At 38.9% G+C, this 27,658-nt stretch overlaps 1 protein-coding gene across 1 annotated transcript in view; it reads right to left on the bottom strand.

Moving 5' to 3' along the window:
- Positions 1-1,791: 1,791 nt before the first annotated feature.
- Positions 1,792-27,658, bottom strand: part of si:dkey-106n21.1 (solute carrier family 23 member 2) — a 43,450-nt gene continuing 17,583 nt past the window's right edge. The window contains exons 3-12 of the mRNA XM_053319474.1: positions 22,757-22,914; positions 21,193-21,376; positions 19,637-19,818; positions 17,179-17,296; positions 14,717-14,873; positions 11,549-11,802; positions 8,394-8,558; positions 6,483-6,591; positions 2,062-2,157; positions 1,792-1,970 (exon numbers count right to left, since the gene is read on the bottom strand). Of these exons, the coding sequence (XP_053175449.1) occupies positions 1,792-1,970; positions 2,062-2,157; positions 6,483-6,591; positions 8,394-8,558; positions 11,549-11,802; positions 14,717-14,873; positions 17,179-17,296; positions 19,637-19,818; positions 21,193-21,376; positions 22,757-22,914 (1,602 nt within the window). The remainder of the gene's footprint in view (positions 1,971-2,061; positions 2,158-6,482; positions 6,592-8,393; positions 8,559-11,548; positions 11,803-14,716; positions 14,874-17,178; positions 17,297-19,636; positions 19,819-21,192; positions 21,377-22,756; positions 22,915-27,658) is intronic.

The raw sequence follows: 27,658 nt of genomic DNA, 5'->3' as shown, positions 1-27,658 counted from the left end.
ATCCTGTTAAATCTCAGAGGTCAAGTCTCAGTCACGAGGGAATGAAACTTGCTTTCATTCTAGAAAGAGTGCCTTAAAATGTTTGAGATTAAAGGATTAAAAGGGTGAACAACAACAACATAGGATTAACAGCCCTCGTCCTTTAGGTAATTTAACTGCTTACTGTATACAATTTCACTTAATGATAGTTCGGACACATTCAAAGAAAACATGTAGATGTAATTACAAACCTGTGGAAAAGTAAATAAGTAAGAAACTACAGAAGTTTTTTTTTATAAACCGAAAAAGGATCAAATGACTATGTATAACGTGAAATGGGTTGTTCATAGTCACAAAACCCAGTTAATTAATACCCAACACTTAAGTTCAGCTCAGCTATGAAGCATCTTTGAGCTCATTGTGTTGTTTTTCCTCTCTGCACCTTGACTGTCGTGTTTCACAGCTCTAATAACATAATTGATGGCTGCAGAAGGAAGAGCTGACATTTAATCTGTACAGTATCTGCTAGATGTGTAAACAGGCAAATGAATGCTAGCACGTTTGTCCTAACATCTTAAACTTGTTAATAGCTTTTCCCACTGCCCTCAAGTGGCTTAAAAACATTACTTCAGGTGTTATTTCAGGAGCTAATCTAACATCTCAAGTTAAAATATTTGTGAGAAATATGATGTAAGTCTTTATTGAGTGTATAATTTATTAACAACCCTTTATTGTCACAGTTTAGAACAGATTCAAAATTATAGTATAAAAATTAGTAAAATTACATATATATATATTCTTAAATGTAAAAGCATCATATTTAACAAATGTACCTCTATACAGAGATGAAAGACAAAATGAAATGTTTAAAGAAGTAACGTTAATAATAAAAACAAATGATTTTATAAGACATCACATAATTACATTAATTATGTGTCTCTGTAAGTTATTGATGAGGTAGTAATGATCCTACTGAAAATGTTTGAGTTACAGCACGTTCATAACACCTACACAGTGGCTTCAGAGCAACAACTATTGACTCAGTCTTTACTCCAATGTGATGTCCAAAAAGGATGAGCTGGGGTTACTGTACATACTGAAAATCTCACAAAGATTTGTGCACATCCAAAGAGATACTTAAGAAATATCCTTTACAAAAAAATAAAAAATAAAAATCACAAAATGTTTCACTGTCTAAATCTCTATTACTTTCAATAAATTAGCTTTATGAGGATTGATGATCATGCTGCTCTTTGCTTGTTCAAGCACTACGAATGTTTTATTAACCTATATAAGGGCAGAAGAATTTAACTTGGACTGTTAAAGAAAATAAGGTTAAGATTATAAAGTATGTATGTAACAGAATCTCATTCACTGTGGATTCTTATATATTTCTTTTCCCTCAGAGTCGAATGTCAAAATAACGAGGGCTAGGCTGGTCCCAGATCAGGGCCCTTCTGTCTGCAGTGGCAGTGCGATCTGAAGGATGGTTTCAGAAGGTTAAAGCCAGTGCTGCTAATCCCAGGCTGCATAAAGGTGTGATGTAGACTACCATATAAAGGCAAACAGTCGCTAATTATATTTCCTTTAGATTTTTTTACTCAGCCAATAAACAAAAATGCATGTTTATGGACTGTGGGAGGAAACCTATGGCGTTGTTGTGAGGGTTTTATATCACAAAAAGAATGCAGAAGCAATTAAGGTCAATAATGTTTTAGTGTGGATAGAGGAATTTCTGTTTCATTATTGTATGGTTTACATTACTGTTTGACTTCACAGGGCTAATTGGCCAGCATCAACACTTGATTATTTTTATGATCCCAAGTGGGTGGTCTTATAAGAAGGGAGGAAGGGCAGATACTTAAAACATCTAAACCGTTTCAAAATGCCATTGCAGAAAGGGATATCATAGCACGATTGATCACACATGTTTTTGCATTCTTCTTGCACCTTGTCCTGCCAGTTCTTGATGCCTCTCTCTTTGTCAGTGCCTTAAGAAGAAAATACAAGGTTAGTTGACAGTGATGTTAGGACTTGTTTTGCTGGCTATTATTATTATTAACAGTAAGTGTTTTATCAAACCTGGAATGGTGTTGTCCAAGATAAACCCAAAGAACCCTCCGATGAACATGTGTGTGGTGAAGAGCACTACAATCACTTGGTCCAGCTCTTTTATTCCTTCAAACACAAGAGAGAATAAACAAATGTCATTTGTCACCCTTTGTCATGTCAGCTCCCTCAAACCAAAATTTGGGGGCAACTGTAGGGCAGGATAACAGGCAATCCATCTGTGGGATGGGTATCTGTATGTGTACCCAGCTGAACCACATCTATGTGTGATGAACCCTTTGAGCCATATACTTTACCTGTAACTCTATCCAAATGTCAAAAAACTACATTGTCATTACTACAGGTACAGGACCGTTTGTATAACTTGAATGAAAAAAAAAAAGATTTTGTGAAAATACTTTTGACTAGTCATAAATGAGGTTATACAACTTTTACAGAAATGACAAAAAACACATATAGCATGGTTGATAATTTTGGTTTTATATGCTGACCTTTTGATATTTCCCTCTGTGATTCCTGCTGCCACACCAGTACAATGGAAGTTGGTTGCACATATGCAAAGACAACCTCATACTCAGGTTTCTTTGGGCCCCTGCCAAATCTGACCAGTGATGGAATGTAAAACTGCATGTCATTATTCAACCACTATCGAGGTAGTGTCGAGTAAATGAGCTCTGCAGATAATTTGCAGACTTTCTGGGGAAGACCTGGTCTGATTAGGAGAGACACAGCAAACATCCAACTTTGGGTGGAGTTGCTCTCATATTTAGAGATATGGTGTTTATCAGTAGACCAAAACCATAATAGCCCTTAGTACACCATGCCAACACCTCAGACAAAACTTATTAAGTTATTGTGCTTGACCCTAAATACCTTAGAAAAACATTGCCTGATGATATAGCTATTCTGGATGGCATTACCCTGGCCTTCAGCACCACTGTAAGGAATACTCTACATAATACTCATCCATGAGCTGGACCATCACACCTTTATGTTTAGTCTTGTGACCTAAAGATTACACTGCTTCCTGCGTTGGCACTTAAGCCTGGATGGGGAAGTGTCCAAAATAGTTGTTTTAATGTTGTATCTTTTCAGAAACAGCATCTCATTTATTCTTGATAATCCACAAATCACACTTGGAAAAGTCTTCACAGGAACAGAACATTTAAAATATAACATTTCTTTAAGCAATACAAACTAAATTCCATTCACCTACATTATACTGGTGTAGGTCAGATCCGACCAAGTAAAATTAAAAGCTAGGTATATGGTTGGATATCACCAGGACTAAGGGAGAACCTCATATTCCTTTGTTTAGCTTAGCTTAAGTATTTACAACACCTATGAACCATGACCTATCAGAAATAGATTAAAGTAATATACACAGAACAAGCTTTGCTTATTGTTTACATTGAGCTCTCCTAAAAGCCGGCCTGGCAAAGTTACGGAACCACAATAATGGAAAGCATTAAGCCAGCAGAGTTGTCTGAGGTCTGCAGGTCCTTAGATGTCCAGATATTCAGACACAGAAGGTTGCTTGGTGGCTGAGGAGTCGTCTCTGTAATCACTAGACCACTTGCACTCCAATTTCCTGAATCAGAGTTGCCCTTTCATGTGGCATGTGTTACCACCAGCATATGAATGTAATACAGAGCGCCATTGAATATGTGAATGCCTGCATGTCCGATGCCCTGTTCTCATAATGCCCCTCTGGCAATAAACTGACTAATGAAGTTGTACCGAATTGAATCAAGAATTGCAAACAGCGCTGACGTAGTTTGTCTCTGAACGCACTCTTGTTCAAAGAACATACACAAGCACACACACAGAAAAAAACGCGCACACACACACACACACACACACACACACACACACAGTTTCTGCCCAAAGAGAAAGCAGTCAAAAGTTCAAGGCACCCGCTGAATTGATTTTAAGTCTCACAGCCTGTACATCTAAAGATGTCTGGACAGGTAGCAGTTTGTTTACAAAGAGTATTGTCAAGTCTCCTCTTGTGTGGAGCTATCAGTTGAGTGTTGAGGCTGGAAAAAGACTCCGGGGCAAGAGTGCTTTATCTGAACCAGGCAGATTACAGCCAGTAACATGGAGGCTAGCCAAGAGGATTGGGAGGTAAGCAGCCTAGACCTGAGAAAACCAGACAAGCCCTCATGCCCAGTGTTGAACTCTGGATTAGTACTTTCCTGGGAGACACTCGCATCACATGACACATGGGATCAAGGTCTTATGTCTGCAGAGGGGAAGAGCTGTTTAATCTTGAGGATTGGTCTTTTGATGGCACTTCATAGGAAGTGGCTACAAACACTTCCACTGCCAATAAATTGGTCGTCAAAAACAGTGAATCATCAGCTAATAGCTTGTGATTGATCTCTGACTGGTTCTAAGATCTGCGATTGATTAGACATGTTCTAATTTTATCTGGTGGATTAATGTTTCATGGCTGGATTAATGTAATTGGGTTCTACCTGTTGCGTATTTGCGTGTGTGTGTGTTTGTCAGTCTGTTATATTTATTTAATATATTGTAGATCTGAAGTGTAGAATTACCTCTCATGCAAAGAAAATAAAACATTGTCCCCCTTTGTCTGCAATTTATTTTGTTTTCTACTGATTCTCCTCTTCTTAGATGACCAATCAGTAGTGACGCTAATAAAGTGACAAAGACATAATCCACCATCTTTTCACCCGTAACCACTGCCATTTGTGTTAACTGGAACACACCACCAACCCAGAGGTTGCACTAAATCCAGATTAAACTTGGATTAAACCCTGGGTGGCGATGTGCAAGACCTTTGCCTCTTGTCACCTGTGCAGCATTGTATTTCACTGTGTTATAACCCTTTTCCAAACGTGAGTTAGTGTTAGTTTTTTTTTTTTTAGTTTAAAAAATAGTCATAAGATGTTATTATAACCCATGTGGTGTAGCATAGGGGTTTACCACAACACAGCAATTCAGACAGCAGCAAAACTGTCAATCAGAAAAAAACACTTTTTGTAATTTGAACGTTTTACCTCATTATCCAATCTTTCCTGCTCTCATCATGAATAAAGCTTTTGTCCAGAGTGACGTACACATGACAAAAGCATTATTTAATTGTTGTTGTTTATTTAGATATTATAAAATCAACATTTAAACGAAACCCAGTCTAAAAATGAGCGAGCAATACTCATTATTAAAAGCATATGACAAGTGATTCTGCTTGAGTAATTTGATTTTGTCCACGTTGTTGTTTCCCAAGAATCAACCTCCCTCTTTGATAATCACTAACAAGCTGCACACCCCTGGTGCTGTAACCGTAGTTTCCCCAGGCAGCTAATATAATGCATAATCAGGAAAAGCCTGTTTGAATCACCCTGTCAATTACACTATCAAAGTAACACCTACACTATTAATACATGTGACACCCGAAGCTTTATAACCAGTGATAATGTGCAAAAAGTCACACCAGTGCCCCCTACAGGCTGAATTGCAGTACACCCGACTGGACCAATGTGGTTTGATCCAATTGCCTGACCAAGTGAGCTACAAACCAACTGATCTATCTATCCTTAAACTCCCTAGTTCACTAAAAACAACAACATTAAAATACACTCAGTGTTAAGAATCAAGTAAGACTATTAGAAAGGCTCTTGCCATTTTAAAATCTAGGCTTTAAGACTAAAGGTAACCTGGATGCCATCTGGGCATGTGGGATTTGGGAACACCTTGGCCTTAGGAGCTTAGGCTGGCAGAACCACTTCCATCTTTTCATGGGTTATCTGTAAGTGGAGCAATAGGAGCACAGTCTCCCATTTACCGTCAGAGGAACATGTTGCTCTCCTGATAAGGATTTAGAGTCTTGATGAGTAATTTTCTGGAATTGTTTATTGTTTAGCCAGGATATTCCTGTCCAGGATACCAATATGATGTGAAATGACTGCTGTTCTGGGGCGTTGACTGGATGAATTAATCTGCATCAGAGCACTGTGTTCTGACTTACATAGAAAACAACAGGTGTGGGTGTTTAGTGGGTGGTTAGACTGTCAACAACAGGTAGTGGGAGAAATCTTTAAAAAATAACCAGTGGAGAACAGGTAAAACAGCATAGTGTGTGGTGAGTTAGATTTAATGATGCATGTAATTAGGTTTTATAGCAGAACCACAGCTCAGTGTCTCACTCTTGTATAGTCATACTCTGTCTGTAGAGTGTACAGTCTTTGTTGTCTTTTTCGTTCAAATTGCACCATAAATTAACAGAAGCAGCACTTTTATGGATCTCTGTTTCTGTTTAAGTGCAGCTAGTGTGCTGTCCTCTGACTGTAAATACTAAACACATCTGTGTATGTTAGTGGAGATGCAGACGATCTTATAGGTTTCAATTGTCTTGACATTCGTTTCCGGTTTCACGGAGTGAGTTAGTGTATCCATGTCAAAATTACCTGTGTCAATGATGCCAGGATTGGAATGAAACCAGGTAGGTAAGACAAGGCCGCTGAATGTAGAGAAACCAAGGATGAGGAGGTTACGGGACGAGTTAAGGTCCACATACTGGAGAGAGAAAGAAAGGTAGAGAAAGACAGACAGAGAGAGAGATTGTGTGACACAAATTTGTTTAAATTGGTTTATTGACTCTCAGATGCAAACTATTATTTTGTTGTTCTGCCTCAGCTGGCTGCCATCTCTGTTTTTGAACCACACTAAAATGTGATTAGACAAAATCTGGAAACTAAAAAAGTTCCAGATTCCTTTTTGGTTTAGGATTCACAATTATTTGGCCATGACAAGTTACACAGGCCAGAGCAGGGGCAACCCTGTGTATAAATGTGCTTGAACTGCATAATTAAATTGCAAAGAAGCAAAATTTCCTTGCCCCATTACACAAAAGGACAACGATACTGTAACTGAGGGGGGTTGACACAGTGGTTGATAAAGAGCAGAGGTCCTGCCCTACTTCTGACTTAGCTTCTGTTCCATTAGCTTTTATCTCTTGTGTATTTTTCCATTGAGAGTTCCCGTCCTTAGTCTTTCTGAAAAACTGAAATGTGATACTGGAGTTTCCTGTCCAGATTTTGAGCTAAATCTGAGCACCACGTTGTTCCAACCAAGATAAAATGACAATTAGGTTGTATATACACTACTATACTGTGGCTCCCATGTGGTTTTGGCATTTATGACTGAGACTCATGGGAGCTGGAGTTGCTGGATGAAAACAAAATAGTTTGCATCCAGCAAAATCCCAGTATCATGTTTCATTATTTACAGTCAGAAGACTCATTAAAGAAACCATTTCTGGGAAAACTACATCGTATGGGTGGGACTTTGGCTCTTTACGGTATAGTGATTACAACGTTGTAAATACACCAGAAAGCTTTCGGTACTTTGAGATTATTTTTTGGCAGACACTCCCTCCAACTCCCTGCTGCTTAGAATTTCAGCAGGGCAGACGTTTCAACTATGGCTTAACAGTTACATTGTGAAACTAAAGAGAGAGAGAAAAAAAGAAGTGGTTTATCATTTAGGATTTGGCATTGCAAACATAGGAGGACAGAAGTACTGCACAGACTCTTAATATTCTCTCATCGTATGTGTCAGGGACGATATTAACCCTAAAACTTGATGTTTTCACAGTATAACAAATATAGGCACACTCCCAACAACAACCCAATATGATTATCTTTTAATGGTGACAATATAAAATACTGCATATAATTGTGGGTGGTTTCAATGGGCAAGCAGTGCTACAGATCTGCCTTAGCACTACAGTTGACTCAAGCTCTCATGGTTGCCTGTTGCTTGGGCTGTTTCCCAATTACACTGCCCACAAAAGTGTATCACCACATTTATGGATGCATCATGGACTCAATCAACTCACAGAGGGCTAATAACTGCCATGCTAAATACATTAAATATGCATGCAGGAAAAGTAATGTTTGGTATTTAATATCTGACATGCAAAACAGAAGAAGACTCACCCTTTTGATCTCGATGTGTGTATTTGGTATTTTACTTTTCATTTTTTAGTTGTTTGCAGTCTTTAAATCTACGTATTTGGTTACCTTTTAAGCACTTTGAACTTCATTTTAAGTATGGGAGGTGCTATATAAATAAAGTTTATTATTAATAATTGATCCCCTAAGGAGTCCTTTGTTTTTGCTTGTATTTCAGGTCACAGGGTCAGTACCAGAGCAGCACCTCTAACTTCTTAGTAGGGAGGATGTTTTGTGTTTCAGGGTCTTGAACCTCATTCTTCCAAGGAGGTGGGCAACTTAACAGTCTATACAGCAGGTGCTTTGGTTAAAAGTGTTCACCTTTATAAAATATAATATGTCACAATATAGAAATATGTTTACCTGGAGGTTGGATATCCCCACTGCTGCAATCATTCCAAACATAACCAGGAACATGCCTCCAATAACCGGATCGGGAATGGTGATAAAAACTGCTCCAAACTTCCCAAAGATTCCCAGGACGATCATCAGAATGCCAGTCGTCTGGATGACCAATCTGCTGCCGACCTGGTATAAAATGAGCACATCTACTTGTTATCCAGAGCATACAGGATGGATTAACATGGATCATTCTTATCATGCCAGAATTAATTTGACCAAGACTGAAAAGGATACAGAATTTTAAGTGAGGACATTATCTTATCTTATCTTATCTGCAATGATTTTGACTTGGATGTAGATATGATACAACACAGATGACGGCCTCAGCAAAAGAATTCTCAGGTCAACACCACAAAACCCATAAAACACTCAGCGGTAACATAGGCTTTTATCTGCTGTCGGGCTGCTCAGAGACAGGCAGTTATTTTCCACAGGCTTGAGTACATTAAACTGACACATTTAGACTTAGTGCTATATAGTGAAATACCACATGAAGATGCACATGAATAGATAGAAATTTGCTCACTTCAACTCCTTCAGTAAATGCCAAGAGAATACAGCGATGCACCTTAATGCATGTTCTTATTTATTCGGATGATCCAAACATTTCTGACAGTTGCTAAACAATATTAATGATCTCTTATTTAGAAGAGGTATGAATGCAACAATTTAAAGAGATATGGTGGCAATTTGACATGTGAAGTGTTGCTTGTCACTTTAGCCTCAATGATAATTATTTTGACATTTCATAATTTCAGTACAATGAACAATGTCCTCCTGTTTGGCAATACAATTATGAAACCGGTATGAAAATATACTGCATACATCTCAAGGTAACTAATAACGGTCACAGACTGAATCTAATTTATTTGCACCATATCAGCAACTCACTAAAATAGAACAGCAACTCAGACCACATGCCAAAGACAGCACTGCAAGTCTCCTCAGACAACTCATGAAATTGAAGTTGAAAGAGTGACTCTTCCTTCTGTTATATATGAACATAATTTCAATGACCTGTCTCGTCAGCAGCTCAGACAGTGAGTCTCACACACAACTGCAGTGCAGAGTGAATAAATCATCGAGGATTATAGGCCTCCCCTCGCATTAATTGTATCACAAGACCATAACCGAAAGGTCTAGCAAAATAATGTATTTGACCCCGTCAGTGTGCTCACTATCTCTTCTAACTTTTACCGCCTGGCAGGAGCTATAAATCCCTGTCCACAGAATCATGGTCCTTTTAAAGAGTATTTAATCCCTGACTCATGGTTGAACCTGTGTAAAATACTTGATTTCTACTTTAATGGTGTCGTGAGGCATACTTGTGGCATAAGTCTCTTTTTGTTGCCAAAATGGCAGCACAGTTATTTCAGTCAATCACTGAGGGAAGAGGAGTATGAATAGAATGAGTGTTAAAACCCATTAAGCACACAATTAAAGCTATGCATTTAATGATACACTTTTCCATTTCACTTTTATAAAAATTTAATTTTTCTCTTATTGATTATATACGTGTCTATGTGTGTGTTGTTGTTGATGCTGTGAACTGAGCTAACCTCCCATGCTGTACTGAAAAATAATTACACCACCCCCCATGTTTTAACATTTTAAGTCAGTCTGAGTTGACATTTTACACACACATTATGATGCTGAATGAACTTCACTAACCCTATCCCAAATTCCTAGAGAATGTGAGGTGCCAACAGTAGGTGGATTATATGTGGATTTTACACCATGAACATACACTTAATGTAATTGCAAGAAAAGTGTCTTGGCGAATTTCCAATAACTTGACATTATAAAGTTAAGTTTACATTGGTATTGATTCCCCATAATTCACCTTTGCACTTGGTAATACATAACAGTCATTATGTGTTGCAATAATGCATAACGCAGCAATGACTGGGCTTTTGCTATGTGAGTGTGAATGAAGACTGGAATTCACATGTCAAACACATGTTTTTGTCAAACAGGCCTAAAAACCAAGAATAATTAATGATAATCCTGATAATAATAAACCTTTGGGTCATAAAAAATTATCTGGGTAGGAAGTGACCCTTGCGTGCTCCTCACTAAGCCTTTTAGCTTACAAAAGTCCACTTGAGTTTTTATTGCAATGTACCGGCATTAAAGAAAGCAGCAGGGATTCTCCCGAGTGCAGAGAGGCACACGCTCTGCTAGATCTCAAAGTGCTTCACTGCCTCACACACAAAATGACAAGAATTTATCTTTCCAGATGCAGTAAACTAGTTCTGCTCACAAAGCTCTAAAAGCAAATAGATCAAATTTAACAGTGGCAGCTTATGTTTGGATATATGCAGGCGGGGAGTTCCGGTCGTCTGAAATGAGGCCAACGCGGAAGTAACTTAGAACTGCATTCTATCAAAAGGCCACCAGGGGGCGACAGTTTTGGTGTCAAAAGGACTTCCTTCTCTATACAAGTCAATGGAGAATTCACCAACTTCTCACTTGATTTCTAACCTCAGTAAACGTTTTCAAAATGTGTTTATGGTCTCAATCGCTAGTTTGAAGCCTTCTTCAATGCAGTATGATGTTCATTTGGGACATTTTGGCCTCCCTGTTTTTATATTTGATGATAAAGCAGGGTATGTATTAAGCCGTGGCTATGTCGTGATTGACAGGTTGATTGCCCAATGTCCTCAAGATCCAGCCCTCACAACCATAGCAACCTCCCCGCTCCCCTGTTGGCTCCGCCCATGGCCCCGCCTCATGCCCATATAAGTAGAATCCGTGTTTTTATTTTTCCCAGCATGCACCTGAAATTTTCAAGATGGCGCTGCCCAGATTCGAAACTATTGGCTTCCAAGCAGCAGTCCACAAACCAATGGGTGACATCACGGATGTTATGTCCATTTCTTTTATACAGTCTATGGATATATGTAAATAAAGATAAGGGTGTGATTAGAATGCAGCCCATTGCCCGTTAAAACTGTTTAAAGTTATCATGTGTAGGTTTGTATGTGATTCTCGATTTAAAAACTGTATCTTTATCAGGTCAGTAGAAGGCAATTTAGCACTTCATATCTGCTTTCATATCTGTAAAGAAAAAAATAATTGAATGCAACACAAGAGGAGACAATTATTATGTGTACCTTGGTAATGCCAAGTGCAGCAATGTTCTGGCTGTAAGATGTAGTGCCATTTCCAGTTCCCCACAAAGCAGCCAGGATGCAGCCAATGCCCTCCACAGCAATGCCTCTGTTGATGGCATGAGTTGGAGGAGGAGGGGCACCGGACAGACGAGCACAAGCATAGTAGTCACCGATGGATTCCATGGTGGATGCCAAGACGCCAGCCATCATACCCAACACTGAAGACACACTCACTGTAGGCAGACCCCATTGACCTTAAGTATGATACAGAATAAGCATACATTAGCTCCCAAGGTTCATATGTTAAAAAGCCGAGATTTATTTTCCTCTTGATCTGTCGAGGGATTTATAGACAGGCAACAGTACACAACATCTGTCAGAACAAAGGTGTACATGACGCAATGCTGACTTTACTCAATCTTTTAAGCAAACATTTGGACATCCAAATACCATGCTAAGATTTTATTTCCTAACATTTTGCAAGGTTGTAATATAGTGAACTCATCTGTTTCAAGCACCTAGTTAGTCCCAGCAGAAGCCTGATTTTCTGGATAATGAATTTCTTGCACAAATAACAGGTGAATATCAGATGTTGGCTGTCTGATATTGTGCAAGGGCGTGCTTCTTTCCTTCTGCTATGGTTCTTACAACCCCGCAGCTTGAAATAATATAGCCCTGTGCTTGATAACATCAGTATATAATGTATGATCTTGCATTTTTATTTTTCATGCACTCCCAAAGTTTTTATATCCACAGGGTATACGTGGTTAACATGTGGGGACAGTCGAATACAAATATTTAAAGTTGTGTAATTGAATTGAGGATATATTCAATAAAAATACTTGTCATGCTCAAATAAACCCAATGTACATGGGTGGGAAGCCAGAGAGGGCTCATATCCTTTTTTGCTGTACAAGCTATTCCTGTCAGTTGGTACAAGTGTTTTGGATAATGTTTCCCCTCAATGGAACAAAGTTTAACGATATTATCCAGCTCATTTTCATTTAAATTAATATAAATATATATTTGTTTTCAAGATTTTAATGCAAATATTTTCAAGATCCAATAATGTGCATTTTTGCTACAAGTTGCAACAATATGCTCCATCTGGACTTGAACCAGGGTTATTGTGGTTAGACACACACACACTGAACTCCCCAATCCCCCCACGACTTTCAATCTAATTAGTGTTTGATCTTAATGGTGGAGTGGAAGCTTGTAACTTGTGAGTGGCAACCTAGGGTGGCAACATGACATGAATGATTCGTGAACAGTAAAACGAGAAGAAGCAGGAACTTAACTGAGCGTAAACATTTCGGGCTCTACATCATCGTCTCTATTATGGTGTGTAAATGTTTCCAATTCAACCAAGCGAAAAACTTCTTTGAAAGCATTCTGTTATATTTTTAACACAGTGCATGTTCTCCAAGTTGGTTAGACTATTAAAAAAAATCTAACAGGCTCCCTTCAAACTCATCCATTTCAATATCAGTGATTACAAAAGCAACATGCTAAAATGTAAGCCTTGTTCCACGTATCTGTATATATATGCGTATGCACTCAAATGCAAGCATACAAACATCTACATGGTGAATTAACGTACTTAACGTATTTAAAACCCACCTGGCGTGTTATTTTTGCTCTCAACACATCTCTGAATACTGTGTTAACTGCTGTGACCCTTCGTTATACATTTTAATTATTGTATTGATGTGTTGGAGGGTGAGTATTGTGTAATACTGGCATTATGCTCTTCTTATGCATGTCACTGCAGGAACAATTTCCCCTTTGGCAATATATAGATACTCTAATATAACATTTACAACAACAAGGTACATTTGACAGTTATTAGGCAATGTATCAATGTTTGTTTAAGGCAGGCATTAACAGGTGACAGTATCTAAGTTTCTAAGAAGATAATATCCAATGTACCATGTACCAAGTACCAAATTTATGACTTAGAGTTATTAAATTCCATTGTATGTTGTTTAATTACTTTAATTGGTATATTACTTTATTGGAGATGCATCAGTTCTGCCTTATGATGACAGGTGACAACTGAGGAGTAATTTTAACTTTATCTGCACGATCACTGTCAAACAAGGGTTTTGGGTTCATATGAGGATAACAGAGTCAAATAAGCAGATTCACCTTGCTGTTGCTGTTGGGGTGAATATCCTTAATTCATAAACATTTACACTCAATGTCCTGCCAAAGCTATTACATACAGACATTTTCCCAAACTTCTTTATAGGGAATATGTTTTGTTTGCCATTGTATAAAAATACTGTTTTCTCTGTTATTATTTTAGATTATTTTCTGGCTCACATGGCCAGAGCAATGTACTGCTTGCAACCAGGAAGTGTCATGTGCAAATAATCAAAAATAGACTTTGTTATAGTTATAAATAAGAAAATCGGCATTGCACTGACACCGCAAAGAAGCTTTTGACAGACATATGCATTCAATTTTTGATAGAAGAAACAATACATGTGGATATATATCTATATACTGTATCTATATATCTATCTGTTACAAGATGGAAACATTTAATTGCTAAAATTATTATTGGTAGTATCATTTAGTCTTGAAAATCAAAGTTTGTGGAATTTTGTTATCAAAGTTATTGCCTGTTTAGTTACAGTGAATGACTGTTCTCAGAAAGTTCTTCTTGCTGGTGCAGTTATGAAAACCTGTTCTTGTTCAACAGATCTAACATGACCTCTGAAGATATCTGGAGATATGTGTTAAGCAATTTAAACAAAGGCTGATCATTTTCATTCGCTCCAAGAGATTCAGCGAAATTTTGGTTCATTAGAGTTCATTAGAGTGTGGGAGTACAGCCTTCAGATAAACATCTTCTCTGCACTTGATATGCATACTGGCCAAGAATGAAATGAATTACAAGAGAAGTACAAACAAGTTCTTAGGACACAACAATTAAGACAATTTGACAGTTATGTTCTTTAGTGGAAGTACATAAACACATTGTCCACCTTCAAAACATAGAAACCATTATGTACAACTATATATATAACATTGAAAGAGAGTTTGGTTATCATGGGTGATGACTGCTTATAGCTATAAGGTTTAAATTTTACCAGGTTTGACTAATTAGGTATCCAGTATCAAAAGTATTGTGTTAAAGTATGATATTTGTGCACTAACCTGGGTAAGGTACATGGAACCAAGGGGAATTTGTCACAGCCTCCAGGCTGATGTCAGTCCTGGCTGAGTAGCCGTACTCATCAGACTTTGAAGGCAGGACATCAAAGATGGTCAATAAGAAGCAGACCAGCCACCCGCCACACATCCCGAACAAAGCCTAGAATTTGTTATCAGATACACAATGTCTCATTTGAACTGGGATTCAACCAACACAAAATACACACTACTGCAATTCCTTTAAGGAGTTCCTTAAATCCTGGTGAGTTAGCATTCAATCCGTGTTTTGAAGACTGAAATCAGTGCAAAGTAAAAGATCCTCACTCAAATACCTATCTTCTCATAGCCAACATTACCCAGAAGTTGTCATTTTTGGATTAAGAGCCAAAGGCAGTCAAATCAAACAACCAATATATATCGATCCACCCCTAAATGTGACCTTTATTGAATTATTCGAATGTTTGAGAACACAATGAATTATGAGTTTAATATGTTGTGGTAATTCATTTAATTACTGTACTGTAACTAAACTAAACTAAACAAGCCTCTACAAATGTAATCGTGCAGACTGGTGTTGTTTGTCGTGCCCACAAGAATGCGTTTATCATACAAACAGCAGCTTCAGTGCAGACAACATGCCAGCCAAGTGTGTTCGTTATATTTCCTTGATTTTTTTCTTGGGTCTTATCTTTACACGTTTACTTATAGGATTCTGGAAGATGAGATGAAGACATTGAGCAATAGCCATAAAAGAAACATAAACTACAAAATATATTTCTGATATATGTCATGCATTATACGCTCACTTGAACAGGACTTGGCAACGCACTGTGTATACTGTTGGGTGGGGCTAACCTCATACTGTAGATGGGTTTTTATTATGCTGATATATAATCCCTGGCTTCATTCCTTTACACTGAAACGTGCTTTTCTATATGTTTTGTGTATTTGATGATGACAACCACAAAATACTGATGGATAGTTATAAAAATGTCAACAAACTTAAAGGTCAACAAACCTTAGGGGTTTTTTTTCTTTGGGTTTTGTTGGCTTTCAAAAGATGTGACTCATTCTGCCAAAATGTGTTGAAAGCCATTAAACCCTGAAGCCAAACTGACTCAAAAGTCTTCAGCCCTGTACATAAACTTCTACATTCAGTTTGACGTTGTCGTCTTTTAGCATACATTTTCATTTTCACCATGTAAATTGTGATTCATGTACATTCACACACAGGAGCTTTAAAGCATTGCCATTGACCAAACTCAACACCTCTGCCACCACTTACAGTATGTATTTGTTGTTGCTGGATAGACGAAATGTGTCCTGTTTACTAAAGCAAATATTCATAAAAATGAATTCCGTAGCACAAAATATGCAGTGTATGGCATTATATATATGAGTGTGATCTGCTCGACAGTGAGTAGTTGAATATTTCGGTTATGTGCAATAATCATGAAGGTGAAGCAGTGTGGAATTTAAAAGGAGCATGCTTGCTTAGCTAAAACCATAGACTGGGAGTTTGCGATAGGTTGTAGATCCAGCCCTCGAGGACATTGGACAATCAACCTGTCAATCACGACGTAGCCACGCCCTAATGCATACCCTGCTTTATCGTCAAATATAAAATCAGGGAGGCCAAAATTTCACAAATGAACATCATACTGCATTGAAGAAGGCTTTAAACTACTTATTGAGACCATAAACACATTTTGAAAACATTTACTGAGGTTAGAAATCAAGTGAGAAGTTGGTGAATTCTCCATTGACTTGTATAGAGACGGAAGTCCTTTTGACACCAAAACGGTCGCCCCCTGGTGGCCTTTTGATAGAATGCAGTTCTATGTTACTTCTGCGTTGGCCTCATTTCAGATGACTGGAACTCCCCGCCTGGCTAAAACCCATCTTTGGATAGATAAAGATTTTTTTTTAAAACAATCATATCACCAAAGGCAATTGTTTGACAGGTGGTATCTGTAATTATAAGAGAGTCACAGTTCAAGGGTTTAAAATGGTGTTGGGACTTCTGAAGACAAACGACTTCCTCTTCATCAATTATGAAGAGGAAGAAGAAAAGACCCTCAACCCTGTCATTAATTTTAAACAATTGTTTTCATTTTTTTCCTGTCAAATGTACTGCTATTTGGGTGTTAACAAAAAAGGGTGAGTATTTTTTGTAATATTCACTCCAAACTTATTACAAAAAATGTATGTTTAAGTTCATGTTTCTTACAGGATTGACAGATGTTTCTTTCATACTGGCAGATTTCAGAATACAGAATATTTAACCATTTGTAGTAGAGAGTGTTTGGCTGTTCATTAGTCCTTAAAATGGACAGTTTTGAATGAAGGCAGGGATGGTATAAAGAGGTTTTAAGGGCTAAACAACCTGAAAGGAAATGTTCATGTTTTTTGTTTTTTTTACTATAATAGATAAGCTTGATGTTTGTGTAACGTTGACAACTCACAGAGAATAGCTTGAAGAGCGGATATTGGAAAACCTTCCACTTCTTATCCTTGTAAGCAATCATTGGAACATCCACTTTGCTGAGATACTGAGAAAACAGGAGGATAAGACAGACCGTGCTGTGGGAAAACAGAGACAGGACAAAATGTGTCACTCACAGACGTTTCCCCCGAGGCCTTGTCCTCACGCACAACTATTATTGTAATTGTTAAGAATTTTATGCTTCCATAAAGCATAGTTATGAGGTAAGAACAAGCTAAAACATGCATTTTACACAGTAGGCACGTCTACATGATACTTTTGTGAAGAATAATATCAGTGAGTGCAAGTGTGGCAGAAGGGACCATTAAAATAATACTTTATTCAGTTCCCTGCCACTGAATGGCATTCCATGCTGTGAGTGAAACGCTTCATGCTGTGCATGAAAACACTGCAAACTGTGCATAAAACTGGATACAAATGTCATGGTGCATGTTATTTCAGTGGAAATGTCTACTTAGCAACAAATAGACCTCATAAAAGCTTATTCTATTTTGGAAAAAATAGAAAAAAATAAATGTTACTCAAATCTGATTTAAACATTTACATTCAGTGCAGAATCAGTCTAAACATATAAGTGGATTATGCAATGAAAAAATATGTGCTTTGACTAAAAAATGCCAAATTGTAATATATTTACATTTTTTGTTTTTTTTGTTTTTGCAATGTTTACAACAACAACAACAACGACAATAACAGCAAAAAGGATATAATATTAATACATGATAAAACTGCCATTGCTTTATCAGTCTGTTTAAAGCTGGGCAACAACCATTCACAAGAGGATGTAAAGGGATCCTTCTCTGCATGTCTGGACCACATCCTTGCAGGTATCCTGAAGGAAGATCCAATCCTGGAAGCATCCCCGTTCCAAAAACTATGATCTATTTTGATTACATTCTTGCCTGAGCCAGGAATACACATGTAAACCTAACCAAGGCTATGACCAGTTCCAGTAGAGCTATGGCTCTAAAAATGAAGCATGATTTTCACAGTGTAAAAGGCAACCACTCTACATTGCCTTAGTTGATCTCACTGAAGAGTTTGATCTTGGGGACCATCAGCCGTCGGGCCATCCAGCCGTTATTCATCTCAACGCATATGTAAAAACCTGCCATCTGGTGTACGAATTCTAAAGATCAGATGCTAAGCTCTCCTACTTAAGTTTACTTAAGGTTTAACGTTACGTCAAAGGTCTCCACTACGTCTGTCCTGGAACTTCATGCTGAAGATAATGCTATCTTTACCCATTCAGAAAAGGACAGAAGGGAGAAGTGCATTTGCTCAGGTATACAGTCTCCAAAGGCAGAAGTTCTCCGTGAGCCAAAACCAGACTAGTAATGCATGTTGACAACACCAATTTCGAAAATGTGAATCAGCTTCCTCTCTTCTAGTGCTGACACCAATAAAGGAGGAAAGTGATTTATTTCAGAAATTAAACGTCTACTTTGCAACTCTCTCACTTCGCTGTCACACAACAGTATTTAAAGGCAGAATGAGTTGTCAGTTGTGGTTAACCAGAAGTGCTTGGCTGCTATGATGTTATGTTTTTATAGAGTCCTGTCCTCACACCATTATTGCTATGGGGGTTTTTTCACCCACCGCCCCAAAGGTTAATGCCCATACATGTTCCTCCACACAGCAAAATGAATATGGGGCAGCACAGGGCAAGGTTTCTGTAGATAAATGCACTGAAACTCACTTTTAGTGTGTCATGAGGGATCTATACATTCTCCTTTTGTTTTTTAGGAAAAGCCTCCTCATTCTGCCTGAATTTTGATCCTGGATTGTCATTATGATGAATTTCAACAAATATTTAACTTATACAGATCATGCTTCTTCATTATGTTTTGTGTGCAAGGAGTGTTGAATTACAACCACAAGCAGTGTGTGTCTCTCTGCTCCTGTAAGCTGCTGAATGTCCTGTACGGAAACTGCTGAGAGGGAGCAGGGCACTGAGGCTAAGAAGGATATGACTGATTACCATACATACATGGCACCAGGAGGTGGATGTGCTGAACCTTTTAAAACCCACAAGGATCACTCTATGTAATGACTTTAGCCTGCATTATCTGGAGACGGCAGCGGTAAGGTTTCATGAGGTTGGACAGAGCAGAGGCAAAGGTAAATGAAAGGAGAGTTTATGTGAAACAGGGAGTAACAGTAGGAAGTGACAGTAGCCATGGAGATTAGGTGGATTTAGATAGTGAAATTAAATAAAAATGTTTCAACCAGGTCAATACACGCTGAATGAATATAGACATTTGGCTGCATTTACAGGCCCTACAAGGATAGACACATATTATCATTATATCAACATATATTAAATTGCACACACATGTTCACGCCCTTCTCTCTAAGAATGTAATCCTCCCTTTTTGTGTGTAATAACCCAGTGAATTAAAACCCTTTCCACTCACAGAGCCGCTATTCCCCAGTGGCCTCCAGACTTCTTGCCAGCCTCAATGAACAGCGACAGGCCAATAAGGTTGATGGTGGGAGCGATAGCCAGCGGGCCGATATATTTGAGTACAAAGCCCACCATCCCAGAAAACCCTAGGAAAATCTGGAGCAGAGACGACACCAGGATGGCTCCCTGGATCTGTGGATAGCGAGACAAGGGAGAAATAGAATAGATAGAGTAAATATACCGCTGTTTTCTTACTGCATCACTCCACATTTGTCTTTCTTAATGACAAAGTCACTTTAATACTAATATTTTTTTTAGCAGTGTACTTGAATCTTTTTTTTAAAAACCTTCGTGTCATCCTCCTGGGTCAAATTGACCCTGTCTGTTTTGACTCTTCCTTCCTTCTCCCTCCTTCCTCCCTTCCCCTTTCCTTACTTCTTCCTCCCTTCCTTCCTTCCGTCCTTCTTTCCTCCCTCCCTCCCTCCCTCCCCCCTTCCTTCCTTCCTTCCTTCCTTCCTTCCCTCCCTCCCTCCCTCCCCCCTTCCTTCCCTCCCTCCCTTCCTTCTTCCTCCCTCCTTTCCTTCCTTCTTCCTCCCTCCTTCCTCCCTTCCTTCTCCCTCCTTCCTCCCTTCCCCTTTCCTTACTTCTTCCTCCCTCCCTCCCTCCCTCCCTCCCTCCCCCCTTCCTTCCTTCCTTCCTTCCCTCCCTCCCTCCCCCTTCCTTCCCTCCCTCCCTTCCTTCTTCCTCCCTCCTTTCCTTCCTTCTTCCTCCCTCCCTTCCTTCTCCCTCCTTCCTCCCTTCCCCTTTCCTTACTTCTTCCTCCCTTCCTTTCTCCCTCCCTCCCTCCCCCCTTCCTTCCCTCCTCCCTTCTTCCTCCCTCCTTCCTCCCTTCCTTCCTTCCCTCCACTTTCCTCCTCCTTTCCTTCCTTCTTCCTCCCTTCCTTCCTTCTTTCTCTCTTCCATCCTCCCTTCCTTCCTTCTTCCTCCCTCCCTTCCTTCCTCCTTTCCTTCCTTCCTTAACTCGAGGACAACAGGAGGGTTAAACATTTGAACATTTTTCAGGTTTTTAACTCATATTTAAAATATTTTTCTCAAAAAGGTTAATATTTTAATTCAATTTGAAGCTTATGTTGGCATTCCTGTTTTCAAATTCTTCAATTTCAGTCAAATAATTGAGTCTTAACTGAAACTAGATTTTCATAGGAGATTAATATACAACCTAAATAATTTATACATATCAAGTCTAAAATTCAATACTTGCCAAGAAGTTTGGCATGCAAATTGCTTTTGGTAGTTTTCCTTCTCATGCAAAGTGGTACATTTTTGTTTAATCTTTCTGGATGAACACATATAGAGATAAACCGAATCTTATGAACCATATGACTGTTTCCTTCAGCATACAAAGATTGAGGTGTGATAATATGATACAGGATCTTCATGGTTCCCCCTAAATTCATTAGCACAGCTAGAGTAATGGATTTGATTCACCTTGGGGGCACACAAGGCACTGGGAGTCATATTTACTGACAGCATTCAGAAGGTGGCCCAAGTTGATATTTTACATACCTCACGCATTCGTGACATCCAGATCTCATCAGAATTTTCCATTTGTAGCGGGCTGGTTGCATTCTGCAGCTCTGTGGATACCATAATTGGTGCATTTGGGGCTGGGCACTGCCACTTAGGCAGAGCAAGAATGGCCAGGGTTGGAGTGATGAAACTGAAGGTCCCCCCCTGGAGGATTGGTAACCTGCAAGTCAATAAGGTCAGAGGTCACTGGACCAAATGATGTCTCTGCAGACTAGAGTGAAATCTGAAGGGAGAGCTGTTGATTTTAATGAGTTGGTTTCTTTGTCATAGACTGGGGTTCAGTCAGGTAACAAAATGATGCAAGAGCTTTTTGGGTGGAATACAATGGATCCCATGACAATTCTTAATGACTCTGAAACTTATCTATGTTTTATCTTATAATTTCACAAATCACTGGCAATTTTCCTCTGTGCTTATATTTTATTCTCTCTGATTTCAATTTTTCAGTTTTAATTCCTTGTCAAAAATCCATTTTGACACAGCTTTCCATGAGGAATACTCTCCAAATTTGCAGCGTGCAGTAGGTTTTGCTTCATTGCTTTTGTTGTGTTGCCCTGGATGTTTACCTCTTACGCTTTCTTTCATATTACAAAGGACGTCATACCACAGTTTCTACGGTTCATTGCACAGGTAAAATGAAAATAGAGATTAACTTCCATATTATTCAATGTCAACGTGTTTGCTGGGTTTCCATTTTTGTCCCTTTTAGCTTTTGCCAAACTGTGTAGGTGGAGTACTCAAACAAAAGCCTTACAGGTACCGTAGCTGTTTGCTCAGGCTTATAGTTACAGCTGTGCAGAGAAATGTGTGCGCACATAGAGTACAATCCTGCATTGTATTGTACTCAATGTGTGGGAGGCAGCTGCTCTGTGACACCGATGGAAGCTTTCATAAAGTATAGAGATTGATCCATCAGATTCAAAAAGGATTTTCTTATCAAAATGCCAAAGAGCTCCCAGGATTTCACATCTCTATTAAAGAAAAGCTACAAATTAAGCTGTGTACATATCGGAGAGTGTAAGGGATACATCTCATTTCCACTGCTAGTGTCATGTATATCCTGGTGGCTGACTGACTCACTGTTGTACAGCACATGAAACACCACAGGGGTTTCTGCATGAGCTGAGTTGAACTGTAACCTCAGGCTGTTGCAAATACAGCTTAATGCTGCTTTGTCTGGGCATGACGTTTGTGAAGCCATCATAGGACCACTGGAAGGAGGCAGCGTATGTAGAGAGTGTGTTGGGGGAATGCATTGTACTGTCATATAATCCTGTAAAAGGTCACATTTTATCATCAGAGGTGTAAAATATTCAGGGAAAAGGTTTATGAGGGAGTTTCCTTCATCTTAAGGATATTATTAACTGGAGCGTTGCATCACTTTGTAACTGACATAATTGAAAGACAACACTTACTAAGTACACAGACACACACGCCCAAATCGGGAGCATGTAGAAATTTCTCAAGTACTCTATCAGTAAATCTGCAATGTCGTAGTACTCTGTGTTCTAACGATGTGGAAAGATAGTGATAGCGTTACCTGGTGCCAACTGCTGTTTGCAGAAGCGTGCATAACCCCGAAACAAAAAAGATGGTGGATATGAGCTGGCTTTTGGCTGCATTGTTGTCCTTTATGCAGAGGGGCTCAGCCAGGATCAGTGGGACTGCAATGATGCCACCGAATGCAAGGATGTAATGCTGTGGAGGTAGACGAAAATATGAAATATGAAATTGAATGTAATAACACAAATTAAATGAAACAAACCAGGATCAGACCAGTCTCAAGAAAGCTGAACACTATATAAGCCCCCTACAGATGGTATTTATTACAGTATCAGATAGCATTATATTGTACATCTGCTGCTAATATTGTGTCCCCTCACTGCATGGTATTAAGTAGAAATCATAAAACTTTGACTTGAGTTATTCAACAAAATCTAAAATATTGCTACTAAAACATGACAGATCTGTCAGGCACAGACCAAGTGGACTCAAATGCAGAGACACGGGACACAGGGATGAAGAGTTCTCAAGTCATTTAATTCAGTCCAAACGTCAGAAACCAGGAAGTCCAGATTCACAGGGCAAAAACTGGTCAATAACACTAAGAATCTAAACTGAGATAACACTGGGACTCTGACAGGGAACTGACAAGACGATCTGGCACAGAAGGGAAAGAGCACACCACATATATACACTTGATAACGAGGCACAGGTGTAACACATTTGGGGAAGGGAGGCAAACAGGAGGGGAGGAAGTTAGACAAGACATTCCAAAATAAAACAGGAAGTAGACAAGACAAAAAACTAACTCAACGAAAATACAAAACTACCGGGCCCTGTCAAGATCCTGTGATGATCTCAGTTGTCATCTATGGTTTGCTGTGTGATTCATATGTCTGTCTGCTCTGTCTCTGCAGGGGGAACATGAGGACCCACGTTTTTTTCGTTATTTATGCCTGACTGCCTTACTGCTGCACCTCTCCTTCCCCGTCTCCCTTCAGGCACCTGCTTGTTTTGTTTAAGTTGCGTTAGTTCTTCGTTTTGGGTTTCATGCACCCTACAATGCACACAAGATAAGATAAGATGTTCCTTTATTAGTCACTCAGTGGGGAAATGTACATGTGTGAGGTCTAATGGGAGCAGTGCTAGTAGTACAGTCTGACAGCTGCAGGGAGGAAGGACCTGTAATATCGCTCCTTCACACAGTTTCGGGTGAAGGAGCCTGTCGCTGAGTCAGAGTGTCCCTCAGGGGTGGGAGTCAAGGAGTCAAACACACTCTCCACTCATGCATCACATACATCACACCATATTATGAATAGTTAATCCTTTAATTTGGTCTATTTTGTAAAGTAAACTTGTTAAGTCTCCTATTTGTTGTGGTCAAAAAGCTGTTTCATAAAAAATGGGGGATCGTCCATTGTTAGAAAATTGGTACTGATTATGTGATTTGGTCCATCTGAATGTTGGTTTTACCCACATGCTGTGGTCTCTGGGTTAGCTGCAGGGAGGAAGGACCTGTAATATCACTCCTTCACACACTTTAAGTGAAGGAGCCTGTCGCTGAGCCAGAGTGTCCCTCATGGGGGGTGGGAGTCAAACACATACATCACATCATATTATGAATAGTTAATCCTTTAATTTGGTCTACTTGTTAAAACTACATGGTGTGTCTCCTATTTGTTGTGGCCAAAAAGGTGTTTCATGAAAAATTGGGGATCGTCTATTGTTAGAAAATTGGTACTGATTATGTGATTTGGTCCATCTGAATGTTGGGTTAGCTCTGGTTTTGAACTGGTTTCTGGTTTTTGGGATGTTCAGTGTTTAGTTTTTTCTTTTGTCTGTCTGTGGAAACATTGGTTTCACTGACCTGGTGTCAGATTATTGTGAGCTGTTAAGAAGGTAATTGTTATTTTCCTGATAAGCTGTGTACAGTGGTTTCCCCTGCTCCAGTGGTGCTTATCCTTCGGGTTGTGTCCATTTTTTGTGTTTTTGTAGTGTTGTATCTATCTCAGGAACCCATTCACGTGATTTGTGTGGTTACCTTACATGCCACCATACAATTCCACTGCTAGCCATGTGAACAGCTATATGACACATATGAATCTTTTGTGTAGTTTATGTAGGCTAGTATTCCCCCATCACTGCATCACATGTGTTATATGATGGTTTAAAGGGCATGAATAACTTTTTATAGGTAAATACATCTACCATCTTTGTCTGTCTTCATTTAACGGTCTTGGCACAAATCTGTGGATTGCAGTATTGAGCTTTTTATGTTTTTATTTATTTCCTTATAAATCTGCCAAAAAGCGGCATGGGGGATTATGAGCTAAAGCAAAATATCCTTGTAAATCTTGTACTTCTACCGCTAAACTGTGAGGCTCAACTGTCCTGTACACTCAAGAGCACACCCAAGTGCACGCACGTGTCTTTTGTGAGGAATGGGTGCTGTGAGGATTGCCATTGATCCAAAAGAATTTGGATGAAGGGGGAAAAAGACAAAAAAAACAAATCAAAGACAGATGTTGATAGGCCTCCCTAGATTTATGGGGGTATTTTTGAACCTACTAACTCCCCTAAGTCAAAGGGAGATGGCTAAGGTCAGTTACATGACAGAAGAAACTGGGTGGATGTTTCCTCGAGGAAAAAAAGACACTTACGAGGCCTCATTTCATGCCCAGTGAATATATATTCATGTCAGATTGACAAAAGTTCCTTTACAGCTGTGTAAATGTTAACGTGTAAATTGACATACTGACCCTCATGTAACCAGAGGGTCATTGGCATTGGCATTAAAAGTAATGGGGGCATAAATAACCAATGGTTGCATACTATGTTTCAATTCTAACCACCTTGACTGGCATGACAGGCACTGTTTTACAAAATCAAAACAATTCATCTGCATGGACCTTTTCTTTTCTCTCAAAGGTTTACAATAACCACTGAAGTATTTATATGTGTTTTTAAGTGATCAAATTGGTCATATTAACACATATTGAGTGTTTCTTATATTTATTGTACTATTTCTCCAGACCTCTGTACTGTTTATTTTGAGTTAAGTGCTACTATATATGCCCACTGAAATGTATATTTTGTATTAATTATTGACTTAAAATAGTTCCCAACCAATCCACCATTCACTCCTGTTTGAGTATGGCTTGCTTAAGATACACTGCAGCTGTCCATCCCTTTTAGACCAAATACATGCCATGCGCTATACATGGTTAAAATAGGGCCCTTATTCCCCATTAAATTGATTGCAATATGATTGAAGTTGATAACCCTAACCCTAACCATAACTACCTGTTTCAAACAGAATTTCTTTATTATTAGTTTATTATTATAAAATGTAAATGCATCTAAACTTTAATGCACCTGTTGCTGTTATGTATGTTTTAGAGATTTTAGGCCTGAATGCTACTGCAGCAACATATACATTAAAAGAGTGTGGCTGAGGATTAAAGGGTGGTCAGATGCTGGAAATAACTGCAGAGTCTTTTTAGACGCAGGGAAAAGAGTACCTGATAATCCCTGTGGCATATCTTCATGCTCTCTAGCATTCAGACGAGGTGATTGGTGATTTAATTATTTAACGATGTGATGTGCACAACACTCGTGATTAAAAGATTTGTATCAAGTAAAATGTTTGGGGTTTTGTTATGGCTCTGGATGACCTAGATGATGCAGACACATGTGGTGTTTTGACTGTTTTTCGGACAGACACCTGGGAATTTACAGCTTCTCACTTCAGTCCACTCTCCCTGTTATGTTTTTCCTGTGTAGAGGAGTTAGTCGTTAAAATGCCCAGTGAATCATGCCTCCCCCAGTGTTAACTAGAGCTACACTTTGATAACAGGCACTAAATGGTTGTTTGTGTTACTTATCTGGGTTTTAGTCAGATGTTGAAACAAATATAACTAAGATGAGACATATTACCAAAAATTGCAGCCAAATTATAAAGTTCTGGAAAATAGACATCATGTTACAAGTTAACTAAAAACATATCAGCCAAAGTGATGATAACTGGGTGCCAGAGAGTTATTTTTCCTGATATTAATTTCTGGGAAGCATATGCAGTTTGTGAGGTGACAAAAACAGGTACAAGGGGCTCTAAAACTTGAAAATGGACGTTGCAATAGGATCCCACAATAAACATGTCCTCTTCCTTTCTTCCCCGAAACTCAGTTGAGCGTGTTCCTCAGCAATTACTGAGGGTCGATCCAGATTTCCCACAAATAACCAGGTCATAAAACACAGCGAGCAGCAAAACAAATATTGCCTGAAATTATAGTATGGTACTTTGACCTTTTTTTTTGGTCAATGTGTTTTTATTGAGCCTTTTAACCCAGATACAAACAAACCACAAAGATAGAACATGACAAAACAAAGCAGAAATGACAATGCACTATCAAACAAAGATAACAGCACAACACAAAAAAACAAATAAAACAAAATAATTAAAATAAATAAATAAAAATTCCACAGTGAATCTATCTAACGTGTTACTGGGGATTTCCACCGGGTCCGTCAGCGATGCGGAACAGCTGCGCTACGGTTTAGCTCTGTCCTCTGCCCAGCGTCAACTCACACCGGGAGTGTTACAGCAGTGGAGCTCTGGGAGAGAAATCTGCCTTTTAAAATGAAGTTGCACTGTTAATACAGTAATTACGGCAGCCCAATCAAATCTGAACAAGTGCCTTTAGTCTACCGTAATTACTGTAGTAGCAGCAACTAAACGGCCCGATTTTGTTAACTTGCTCAATTTTTGGTTTGATTTGGTAATTTTCTTTGATTTTTCTGTCAGTAGCTACGTAGCTAGATGAAGTCTTTATCTGTTTTATTCATGTTTGTTGCTGAAATACGATCGGGATGCTGCACGGGTTGTTTTATTTTGAAAGACGGAAGTTTTATTATGCCGATTCTGTGTCTGACTTCCTCT

The sequence above is a fragment of the Scomber japonicus genome, chromosome 5, assembly GCF_027409825.1.
Source record: "Scomber japonicus isolate fScoJap1 chromosome 5, fScoJap1.pri, whole genome shotgun sequence".
NCBI lineage: Eukaryota > Metazoa > Chordata > Actinopteri > Scombriformes > Scombridae > Scomber > Scomber japonicus.
The sequence above is the reverse complement of the archived record's forward strand: the minus strand, read 5'-3'. Positions and strand labels throughout refer to the sequence as shown.